At 34.8% G+C, this 13121-nt stretch overlaps 1 protein-coding gene across 4 annotated transcripts in view; it reads left to right on the top strand.

Annotated features, from left to right (window-relative positions):
- VMP1 (vacuole membrane protein 1) overlaps positions 1-13121 on the top strand; it is a 140046-nt gene that overhangs the window by 50843 nt on the left and 76082 nt on the right. For 3 of the 4 annotated variants that reach the window (XM_082372066.1, XM_082372064.1, XM_082372065.1), the window contains exon 6: positions 1748-1915. The exons of the other annotated variant lie outside the window; for it this stretch is intronic. In XM_082372066.1, coding sequence (XP_082228192.1) covers positions 1748-1915 — 168 coding nt within the window. The remainder of the gene's footprint in view (positions 1-1747; positions 1916-13121) is intronic. 4 annotated transcript variants of the gene reach the window in all.

Here is a 13121-nt window from a genome sequence, read left to right on the forward strand (position 1 = left end):
CCCAACACAACCAAAAATAAAAATAAATAAATTTTTAAAAAAATCAATTAGTTAAAAAAATAAATACATAAAACATACAGGTTGGGAAATCCCTGGTGGTCCAGTGGTAAAGAATCCGCCTTAAAATGCAGGGATGCAGGTTTGATTCCTGGTCGGGGAACTGGGATTCCACGTGCCTCAGGGCAACTAAGCCTGCGCGCCACAACTGCTAAAGCTCGCATGCTTCAACTAGAGAGCCTGTGTGCCCGCAAACTACAGAGCCCACATGCTCTGGAGCCCGCGTGCCACAACTACAGAGCCCAGGCACCCTGAAGCCTGCACGCCACAACTAGAGAGAAGCCTGCATGCCACAACGAAAGATCCTGAAAGATCCCGCATGCCTCAATGAAGATCCTGCGTGCCGCAACTAAGACTCAATGCAGCCTAAAATAAAACAAATAATAAATAAATCTTTAAAAAAAAAAAAACTTAATCTTAAAAAAAAATAAAAATAAAGTAAAATAAAACATACAGATTCCCATGTCCACCTATTGAATCAACTTATGCTTAGGGGACCCTGAAATTTATATTTTTAACAAAGTCCATAGTTGATTCTTATGCAGACACCTCATCTTGGCATACATGTTCATTTGGGAACCAGTGTGTTTAAACCTTTATCACACATCTAAATGTTAATTCATTTTAATCTATATGATTATTATTAATTTGTAATATTTCAAAATAAAGGTACAAAGCAGCCCAAAAGCTCCATAGAAAAAATTAATTTAAAAGAAAAACTAACTGATACTGGTTCCAGAGTTTTATTTTTGTTTTAGGATCTCAGTGGGAAAGATAAGTGAGGTAATTACTTCATCAACTATTTTTATTTTTTTGAAGTATAGTTAATTTACAATGTTGTGTTAGTTTCAAGTAAATAGCAAAGTGATTCAGTTATATATGTGTGTGTATATATATATATATATATATATATATATATATATATACTTTTTCAGATTCTCTTCCATTTTAGGTCATTGCAAGATACTTAGTAGAGTCCTCTGTGCAATACAGTAGGTCCTTGGTTACTGATTTTATATGTAGTAGTGTGTATCTGCTAATCCCAAACTCCTAATTTCCCCCCCCCCAACCCCCACTGTCCCCTTTGGTAACCGTAAGTTTGTTTTCTATGTCTGCATCAACTGTTTTTTAAGTAAGGACAAAATATAGTATTCTCAAATTATGCCTAAAGGAATAGGGGCACAGGAGGTTTTTATCACAGGGGATGGCATTCTTACAAATGAGATATGTGGATAAATAAAATAAGAATCAAGCCAGAAATCCTATGGTTTCCAGGGTCTAGTGTTGGGGGAAGGAGATTGACTACAAAAGGACACAGGGAACTTTTTGCAGTGATGGGACTGTTTTGTATCTCTGTCTTGATAGGTTATGGTTATATGACTGAGTATAATTGTCAAAGCTTATTGAACTACTGACCTAAAAAAATGGCTCTTACTATATGTAAATTATACCTCAGTAAATTTGAAATTGGTTTTTAAGAAAGCAAACCATGAAGAGATTCTGGAAAGGATTATTTTTTCAAATTATCAGTTGCATCTTGAAATATTTAGTTAGGTAGATTCTTGTTCTTTAAAAGCTAACATTTTTCTATTAATATAGAGTGATTAAGGTACCATTAAAATAACATGTCTATTAATAATTGCTTTCTCTTTAATATTTCTCATCAGAGACTTCTCATATTTTTTTGTAGGGTCCACATATAGCTTCAGTTACATTAGCTGCTTATGAATGCAATTCAGTTAATTTCCCTGAACCACCCTATCCTGATCAGATTATTTGTCCAGATGAAGAGGGCACTGAAGGAACCATTTCTTTATGGAGCATCATCTCAAAAGTTAGGATTGAGGCCTGCATGTGGGTAAGATGTCCGTTTTCATATTTGTCCAAAATTAACCTCACTGTCTTGATTCTTTGTACCTCATTGAAATTGAAGCCAGACATATACCAAGTCAGTAGATAATTAATTCGTAAAATGACCAGCTACCTAACTTCCATGTAAAAGAAACCTTTAGCGCTTCTCCTGTTCATGAATAACATTCAGAAGGAAGGCAGGAAACCTTAGGTAACAGGAAGCATTGATACCAAGTGGACAACAGCAGGGAAAAGGAGTATAGATGGTGCAACTATACTACTTTGTAAAGTTTTACTAACGTTTATAAAACTTGATAAACACATAGCAAATGGTTATATATCAGTCCAAAATTAGGTAAGTATTATATGTCTCTCTCCTAGATTTAAATACTCTCTGTGTTTATTCTTAGAAGACTCATTTCATTTTCTGGGTTGTTGTAATACTAAAGTAAGTTCAGACATTTCTTAATAAACTAAGCTTTACTGTATTGGAGGTATCAGACTATATGGTGACCTTACTTTCAGAAGTTCCAATTATTCTTTTTATGGCTTGCTTAATATATTTTGGGAAATTTTGGACTACATGATCAATGGTAGATGTATTTTAATCTGCATATCCACACAAAGCATTTTTTATACGCTTAAATTCATTCACGTGTATATCATAGAGGAATAGTTCATTTGCTAAAGACTTCCTATTACCATTTGAATTATTTTTTAATTCATCATTTGGAATCATTAAGTTTTATGTTCCCTGTAACTTTTTTTCCCCTAACAGTTTCTTATAAAATGAAAAATATGGAACACATCACTTAAAACTCTTAATTAAAATGAACGTGAATAGAATGCCCACAGAAGAGGCAGAGTTTTCAAACACATTCAGGCATTTATGTCGTGTTTTAAAAGAATTAAAAGGGAAATGCCATATATTGAATTTGTTGAATATGAAAGACAGGAAAAATTGTCATATTTCCTGTTACTCTTTTATAAATACTGGAAACAAATTCATTGTACTAGTTGCATATGTATTATAAATTTTACCACATTAGTCTTTTTTTTTTTTTAACATCTTTACTGGAGTATAATTGCTTTACAATGGTGTGTTAGTGTCTGCTTTACACATTTGTATTTTGATGAAAAGCTATTAATAGGATAACTAGATACTCAGAACATGCTAGAAAAGGAGTATGTATATAGACTTCAGTTTTCTGTTGTTCTTTTGTTCTTTCAAAAATGATTTATGTGGCTAGATTAACACTAATGCCAACAAAGAAAATTTTTCATCCCAGCTGGCAGTGATAACTGCCTCTTCCAAAGTGTATATTGTCTGCAGCACTCATCTGGCCTGGCTCCGTGCATGCCTCAAATTAGTTAAACTGGCTGGTGTAGTGGCTTGCTTCCCCCAAATAAATTTTAAGCTCCTCAAAAAATTCAGACTGTACCTTAAATTTATTACTCACAGCAATCAGCATTAGGCTTTGCTCATAGTTCAAGAATACCAATAAATACTGATTGTCTGAATGTTTGTTTGTTCTTCATATTCCCTTCTTTGAAACTGTCTTTTGTTATGTAAAAAAGGTAGCACATATCAAGTTATGCTTAAATTGGTTTCTCTTGTTTTCACCATTTACAAAGACAGTCCTTTCATCAAAGGGTGCTGGGAAAACTGAATATCCACATGCAAAAGAGAGAGGTTGGATCCTTACCTTACACCATATGTAAAAATTAACTCAAAATTCATCAAAGACCTAAACTTAAGAGTTAAAACTATAAGACACTTAGAAGAAAATATAGAAACAAATCTGCATGGTGATTTGGCAGTGGTTCTTAAAGAAGACATTGAAAGCAGAGGCAACAAAAGAAAAAAATAGATAAATTGAACTTTGCTAAAATTAAAACTTCTTGTACATCAAAGGACACACTATCAAGAGAGTTAAAAGACAACCCACAAAAAGGGAGAAAGTGTTTAAAAGTCATATATCAGATAAGGGTTTAATATTCAGTATGTTTAAAGAACTACACAACTCAACAACAAAAAGACAAACAACCCAATTAAAAAATGGGCAAAGGATTTGAATAAACATTTCTCCAAGGAAGATATACAAATGGCCAATAAGTGCACAGAAAGATTCTCAATATCATTAGTCATTGGGGAAATGCAAATCCAAACCAGAAGGAAATACCTCTTCACACAGATTAGGATGGCTATTATTTTTTTAGAAAACGAAAAATAACAAGTGTTGGTGAAGATGTGGAGAAATTGGAACCCTCATAGATTGCTGGTGGGAATGTAAAGTGATTTAGCTGCTGTGGAAGAGAGTTTGGTGGTTTCTTAAAAATGTAAACATAGGTTTATTATGTGACCCTCCTCTAATTCCATTCCTACGTAAATACCCAAAAGAACTGAAAACTGGGACTCTAATATGTACAGAAACTTGCAGTTCACTGTTCAGCAACATTATTCACATTATCAGAAAGGTGGAAACAATCCAAGTGTCTCTTAACAGATAAATGGATAAACAAAGAGTAGTATATACACATAATAGAATACTATTCAGCCATAAAAAGGAATGAAGTTCTTATACATGCTGCAATATAGATGAACCTAGAAAACGTTATGGTAAATGAAATAAGCCAGACATAGAAAGACAGATATTGTATGATTCCACTTATGTGAGCTATCTAGACAATTCAAATTCTTAGAGACAAAAAGTAGGTTTGAGGTTACCAGGGTTGTGGGGAATGAGAAGTTAATGCTTAATGGGTATAGAGTTCCCATTTGGGTGAAGAAAAATATTGAAAATATAATGATGATGGTTGCACAACATTGTGAATACAATTAATGCCACTAAGTTTTATATTTAAAAATGGTTAACTGAGATACACTCATAAAAAGTCAATACTGGGGCTTCCCTGGTGGTCCAGCAGTTAAGACTCCACTGTGTTCCCAATGCAGGGGGCCCGGGTTCGATCCCTGGTCCGGGAACTAGATCCCGCACACCACAACTAAAGACCCGGTGCAGCCAAATAAATAAATAAATGTTAAAAAAAAAAAAAAAAAAAGTCAATACTACTGAAGTTGAGAAATGTTGATTTAGAGTGTATTGGCCTTGATTCTTATATTTTACCCTTTCATAAAATTGATCCCGCTTGTGTTCACATCCATATTTTTTTTTTCAGGGGAATATCTTGCTTGATTAAAAACTGATATGTTATTTTAAATTTTTACCTAATTTGTACTTTGCGAAGTAAAATATCTTTACAGACTTCACTATCATTATAAATATAGTAAATCAGTAAAATCATTAAAATACATAGTACCTCCAATTATAAGATAAAGACCAGGGTCAACCTCAGTTTCAACTTGTTCACATAAGTCTTTGGAGCCCATTAAAATGAATTGTTTGGTGTTGCTGATAAGTAGGTTTTTTCAGTTTGTATCTTTTTCATCTTTCACAATTTGACTATATCACTAGTGTAAGGCTTCACAAATTTTCTTTTCAGTTATAAATTCTGATAATAGTTATTAAGCCTCTAAGCATTGGAGATTCAGAGTGAGCAAAACTTAACAGTCTCTACCCTCATGGAGCTTTACATTCTAGTGAGGGAAATAATTATGGAAAAATGTGTATATAAGTATTGTCGAAAAATTATATATATAAATATTTAAACAAATTGAGATAAGTGCTATGAAGGAGAAATTTACTGCATAACACAAAAATGTTTTCCTAGTCTGTGATTCAGGGAAGATTTCCTTGAAATAGCAGTGTTTCAATGGATATCTAAGGATAATAAGGAGTACAGTGAGGAGGCAGGATGGTGGCAGGGCAGAAGAGAGGAAGCATGTGTGATGACTTTCAGATAGAGAACATCTCCTTTTTGTTTTGTTTTTTTTTAACATCTTTATTGGAGTGTAATTGCTTTACAATGGTGTGTTAGTTTCTGCTTTATAACAAAGTGAATCAGTTATACATATACATATGTCCCCATATCTCTTCCCTCTTGCATCTCCCTCCCTCCCACCCTCCCTATGGCACCCCTCTACGTGGTCACAAAGCACCGAGCTGATCTCCCTGTGCTATGCGGCTGCTTCCTACTAGCTATCTATTTTACGTTTGGTAGTGTATATATGTCCATGCCACTCTCTCACTTGGTCCCAGCTTACCCTTCCCCTTCCCCGTATCCTAAAGTCCATTCTCTAGTAGGTCTGCATCTTTATTCCCATCTTGCCCCTAGGTTCTTCTGACCATTTTTTTTTTTTTTTAGATTCCATATATATGTGTTAGCATACAGTATTTGTTTTTCTCTTTCTGACTTACTTCACTCTGTATGACAGTCTTTAGGTCCATCCACCTCACTACAAATAACTCAGTTTCGTTCCTTTTTGTGGCTGAGTAATATTCCATTGTATATATGTGCCACATCTTTATCCATTCATCTGTCGATGGGCACTTAGGTTGCTTCCATGTCCTAGCTATTGTAAATAGAGCTGCAGTGAACATTGTGGTACATGTCTCTTTTTGAATTATGGTTTTCTCAAGGTATATGCCCAGTAGTGGGATTGCTGGGTCGTATGGTATTTCTATTTTTAGTTTTTTAAGGAACCTCCATACTGTTCTCCATAATGGCTGTATCAATTTACATTCCCACCAACAGTGCAAGAGGGTTCCCTTTTCTCCACACCCTCTCCAGCATTTATTGTTTGTAGATTTTTTGATGATGGCCATTCTGACTGGTGTGAGATGATACCTCATTGTAGTTTTGATTTGCATTTCTCTAATGATTAATGATGTTGAGCATTCTTTCATGTGTTTGTTGGCAATCTGTATATCTTCTTTGGAGAAATCTCTATTTAGGTCTTCTGCCCATTTTTGGACTGGATTTTTGTTTTTTTGATATTGAGCTGCATGAGCTGCTTGTAAATTTTGGAGATTAATCCTTTGTCAGTTGCTTCATTTGCAAACATTTTCTCCCATTCTGAGGGCTGTCTTTTCGTCTTGTTTATGCTTTCCTTTGCTGTGCAAACGCTTTTAAGTTTCATTAGGTCCCATTTGTTTATTTTTGTTTTTATTTCCATTTCTCTAGGAGGTGGATCAAAAAGGATGTTGCTGTGATTTATGTCATAGAGTGTTCTGCCTATGTTCTCCTCTAAGAATTTTATAGTGTCCAGTCTTACATTTAGATCTTTAATCCATTTTGAGTTTATTTTTGTGTATGGTGTTAGGGAGTGTTCTAATTTCATTCTTTTACATGTAGCTGTCCAGTTTTCCCAGCACCACTTATTGAAGAGGCTGTCTTTTCTCCACTGTATATTCTTGCCTCCTTTATCAAAGATAAGGTGACTGTATGTGCGTGGGTTTATCTCTGGTCTTTCTATCCTGTTCCATTGATCTATATTTCTCTTTCTGTGCCAGTACCATACTGTCTTGATTACTGTAGCTTTGTAGTATAGTCTGAAGTCAGGGAGCTTGATTCCTCCAGCTCCGTTTTTCTTTCTAAAGATTGCTTTGGCTATTCGGGGTCTTTTGTGTTTCCATACAAATTGTGAAATTTTTTGTTCTAGTTCTGTGAAAAATGCCATTGGTAGCTTGATAGGGATTGCATTGAATCTGTAGATTGCTTTGGGTAGTAGAGTCATTTTCACAATGTTGATTCTCCAATCCGAGAACATGGTATATCTCTCCATCTATTTATATCATCTTTAATTTCTTTCATCAGTGTCTTATAATTTTCTGCATACAGGTCTTTTGTCTCCTTAGGTAGGTTTATTCCTAGATATTTTATTCTTTTTGTTGCAATGGTAAATGGGAGTGTTTTCTTAATTTCACTTTCAGATTTTTCATCATTAGTGTATATGAATGCAAGAGATTTCTGTGCATTAATTTTGTATCCTGCTACTTTACCAAATTCATTGATTAGCTCTAGTAGTTTTCTGGTAGCATCTTTAGGATTCTCTACATATAGTATCATGTCATCTGCAAACAGTGACAGTTTTACTTCTTCTTTTCCAATTTGGATTCCTTTTATTTCTTTGTCTTCTCTGATTGCTGTGGCTAACACTTCCAAAACTATGTTGAATAATAGTGGTGAGAGTGGGCAACCTTGTCTTGTTCCTGATCTTAGCGGAAATGGTTTCAGTTTTTTACCATTGAGGACGATGTTGGCTGTGGGTTTGTCATATATGGCCTTTATTATGTTGAGGAAAGTTCCCTCTATGCCTACTTTCTGGAGGGTTTTTATCATAAATGGGTGTTGAATTTTGTCAAAAGCTTTCTCTGCATCTATTGAGATGATCATATGATTTTTCTCCTTCAATTTTTAATATGGTGTATCACATTGATTGATTTGCATATATTGAACAATCCTTGCATTCCTGGGATAAACCCCACTTGATCATAGTATATGATCCTTTTAATGTGCTGTTGGATTCTGTTTGCTAGTATTTTGTTGAGGATTTTTGCATCTGTGTTAATCAGTGATATTGGCCTGTAGTTTTCTTTCTTTGTGATATCTTTGTCTGGTTTTGGTATCAGAGTGATGGTGGCCTCGTAGAATGAGTTTGGGAGTGTTCCTCCCTCTGCTATATTTTGGAAGAGTTTGAGAAGGATAGGTGTTAGCTCTTCTGTAAATGTTTGATAGAATTTGCCTGTGAAGCCGTCTGATCCTGGGCGTTTGTTTGTTGGAAGATTTTTAATCACAGTCTCAATTTCAGTACTTGTGATTGGTCTGTTCATATTTTCTATTTCTTCCTGGTTCAGTCTCAGAAGGTTGTGCATTTCTAAGAATTTGTCCATTTCTTCCAGGTTGTCCATTTTATTGGCATATAGTTGCTTGTAGTAATCTCTCATGATCCTCTGTATTTCTGCCGTGTCAGTTGTTACTTCTCGATTTTCATTTCTAATTCTATTGATTTGAGTCTTCTCCCTTTTTTTCTTGATAAGTCTGGCTAATCAATTTTGTTTATCTTCTCAAAGAACCAGCTTTTACTTTTACTGATCTTTGCTATCATTTCCTTCACTTCTTTTTCATTTATTTCTGCTCTGATCTTTATGATTTCTTTCCTTCTGCTAACTTTGGGCTTTGTTTGTTCTTCTTTCTCTAGTTCCTTTAGGTGTAAGGTTAGGTTGTTTATTTGAGGTGTTTCTTGTTCCTTAAGGTAGGATTGTATTGCTATAAACTTCCCTCTTAGAACTGCTTTTGCTGCATCCATAGGTTTTGGATCGTAGTGTTTTCATTGTCATTTGTCTCTAGGTATTTTTTGATTTCCTCTTTGATTTCTTCAGTGATCTCTTGGTTATTAAGTACTGTGTTGTTTAGCCTCCATGTGTTTGTATTTCTTACAGATTTTTTCCTGTAATTGATATCTAGTCTCTTAGCGTTGTGGTCGGAAAAGATACTTGATACGATTTCAATTTTCTTAAATTTACCAAGGCTTGATTTGTGACCCAAGATATGATCTATCCTGGAGAATGTTCCATGAGCACTTGAGAAGAATGTGTATTCTGTTGTTTTTGGATGGAGTGTCCTATAAATGTCAATTAAGTCCATCTTGTTTAATGTATCATTTAAAGCTTGTGTTTTCTTATTTATTTTCATTTTGGATGATCTGTCCATTGGTGAAAGTGGGGTGTTAAAGTCCCCTACTATGATTGTGTTACTGTCGATTTCCCCTTTTATGGCTGTTAGTATTTGCCTTATGTATTGAGGTGCTCCTATGTTGGGTGCATAAATATTTACAATTGTTATATCTTCTTCTTGGATTGATCCCTTGATCATTATGTAGTGTCCTTTTTTGTCTCTTGTAATAGTCTTTGTTTTAAAGTTTATTTTGTCTGATATGAGAATTGCTACTCCAGCGTTCTTTTGATTTCCATTTGCATGGAATATCTTTTTCCATCCCCTCACTTTCAGTCTGTATGTGTCCCTAGGTCTGAAGTGGGTCTCTTTTAGGCAACATATATACGGGTCTTGTTTTTGTATCCATTCAGCCAATCTATGTCTTTTGGTTGGAGCATTTAATCCATTTACATTTAAGGTAGTTATCGATATGTATGTTCCTATTACCATTTTCTTATTGTTTTGGGTTTATTATTGTAGGTCTTTTCCTTCTCTTGTGTTTCCTGCTCAGAGAAGTTCCTTTAGCATTTGTTGTAAAGCTGGTTTGGTGGTGCTGAATTATCTTAGCTTTTGCTTGTCTGTAAAGGTTTTAATTTCTCCGTCAAGTCTGAATGAGATCCTTGCTGGGCAGAGTAATCTTGGTTGTAGATTTTTCCCTTTCATCACTTTAAATATGTCCTGCCACTCCCTTCTGCTTGCAGAGTTTCTGCTGAAAGATCAGTTGTTAACCTTATGGGGATTTCCTTATGTGTTATTTGTTGTTTTTCCCTTGCTGCTTTTAATACTTGATCTTTGTATTTAATTTTTGATAGTTTGATTAATATGTGTCTTGGCCTGTTTCTCCTTGGATTTATCCTGTATGGGACTCTCTGTGCTTCCTGGACTTGATTAACTATTTCCTTTCCCATATTAGGGAAGTTTTCAAGTATAATCTCTTCAAATATTTTCTCAGTCCCTTTCTTTTTCTCTTCTTCTTTTGGGACCCCTATAGTTCGAATGTTGGTGTGTTTAATGTTGTCCCAGAGGTCTCTGAGACTGTCCTCAATTCTTTTCATTCTTTATTCTGCTCTGCAGTAGTTATTTCCACTATTTTATCTTCCAGGTCACTTATCCGTTCTTCTGCCTCAGTTATTCCACTATTGATCCCTTCTAGAGAATTTTTAATTTCATTTATTGTGTTGTTCGTCACTGTTTGTTTGCTCTTTAGTTCTTCTAGGTCCTTGTTAAACGTTTCTTGTATTTTCTCCATTCTATTTCCAAGATTTGGGATCATCTTTACTATCATTATTCTGAATTGTTTTTCAGGTACACTGCCTATTTCCTCTTCATTTGTTAGGTCTGGTGGGTTTTTAGAACATCACCTTTTAAGCTCATTTATTTTCTTTTTTTTTTTTAAGACTTATTTTATTATTTATTTGTTTTATTTATTTTTGGCTGTGTCGGTTCTTAGTTGCGGCACGCGGGACCTTTTGTTGAGGCATGCAGGCTCTTTGTTGCGGTACGCGGGCTTCTCTCTAGTTGTGGCATGTGGGTTTTCTCTTCTCTAGTTATGGCACGCAGGCTCCAGGGCATGTGGGATCTGCAGTTGTGGCTTGTGGGTCCCAGAGCACATGGGCTGTGTAGTTGAGGCTTGCAAGCTCATTAGTTGTGGCGCACAGGCTTAGTTTCCCCTCAGCATGTGGGATCTTAGTTCCCTGACCAGGGATCGAACCCGTGTCTCCTGCATTGTAAGGCAGATTCTTTACCACTGGACTACCAGGGAAGTCCCTAAACTCAAATTATTTGTTAAGTTCATGGTTTTGTTTTTTGGGAGTTTTTTTCCTATTGTGGTAAAATGTACATAACATAGTTTACCATTTAACCATTTTTAAGTGCACAATTTACTGGCATTAAGTACATTCACAGTGTTGTGTAACCATCACCAATATCTACTTCCAGAATTTTTCTGTCATCCACAAACAAACTCTGTATCCATTAAACAATAACTCCTCATTCCCTCCTCTCCCCAGCCCCTGGGGAGAGAGTAACCTCTCGACTTTCTGCCTCTATGAATTTGCCTATTCTTGATATCCAGTATAAATGGAATCATACAGTATCTGTCCGTTTGTGTCAGGCTTATTTCACCTAGCATAATGTTTTCAATTTTCATCCATGTTGTAGCATGTATCAGAACTTCATTCCTTCCTGAAGTCATTTTAAAACTGACCTTAAGGGAAACTGGAAGCACATTTTCTCTCTTTTTTTGTTTGTAAAACAATCTGCTAATTTTACTAGAATTGAGATAATTGTTTTTTAAACATTGCTGTAAAAGCCTTGAATTTCTCAGTGGTTCCAAGTTACCCTCCAAACTTTGGCTTTTAACCTCTGTTTCATGTTTGCAGTTGGAATATTTAATAGAAAATGGTTTTGTTTTAAAGATTATTAACACACTGATAATACCAAACTACTGTAATTTCTGAGTAGTCAGCATATGTAAAATTTTCTACTCCCCAGATTTTTACCATTAAACTTATAATTCCTAACATAGAAAAGCAAGATGCTGGTGATTTACCTGTGAATCCAGTTGACAAAACTTTCGAAAGCACAAAAATTTAGGATTTTTGTCCTCCCCAAAATCTTTTAATAAAATTGACACTCCAGTAAGATATTGTGTTTCTCTATTGGTTTTGCATATTTTGTGCATATTAAACTCTTCTCCAATTCAAGAAGCAGGGACTTCAGGGTAATAAATTGATATGCAGTGGACAGTCTTTAGAAGAGCTTTCTGAATTATTGCTTGGCTAAATACCACTTGTCTTTCTTTTGCAATAAGGAAGCCAGTCATTTCTTCCCCTTAATTAAACTTGGGCTGACAGTTTTTAGTGTTCCACAATTTAGTTTTGTTTTTTTATGTTGATTTTGCAAGAATTATAAAATTGTTTTGCAATAATCATGAAATTATGGGACTTCAGTATCTAATTTGAGATAACTGACTAAACAAACTTCTGTATCTGGAATATGATGTGTCTTGAGGGGACCTGTCTGGATGACTATATTTCCTTTTTATTTATATGCATAAAAAATAGAACACTGGCTCATGATCACCATTCTTACTGCTTGCTAATATGGGAAAACATGGACAGAATTAAAATATAACAATGAATATGGTCAACTAAGTATAAGACAGTATTTAGCTCTTGATTTCATTTCAATCCATTATTACTTCCTTTTTAACTTTAGGGAAACTTGTCATGAGTTTGAATCATATGATTGCTTTCAGAACTATTGAACATTTGACTTAACATGTTTTAAGAGAAGTTTATGTTTTGAATAAAATGTTGCAATTAACTTTTCTTCCTACTTTTTGTCATGAAAAAAATTTTTTTTAAGTACAGGGAATTATATAATTAATTCAATATATTATCACCCAACTTCAGCTGATATTAACTCCTGGCTAATACTTTCATCTAGACCCCTCCTCACTCTGCTCACAATTATCTTGAAGCATATTCCAGATAACATATCATATTTTATCTGTAAATATATCAACCTTAGGACTTAAAAAACATTGTCACACCTAAGAGAATTCAGGAATAGTCTCTTCAAATCAGTTACCC

Source organism: Balaenoptera borealis (assembly GCF_965194805.1).
Source record: "Balaenoptera borealis genome assembly, chromosome: 20".
Lineage (NCBI taxonomy): Eukaryota > Metazoa > Chordata > Mammalia > Artiodactyla > Balaenopteridae > Balaenoptera > Balaenoptera borealis.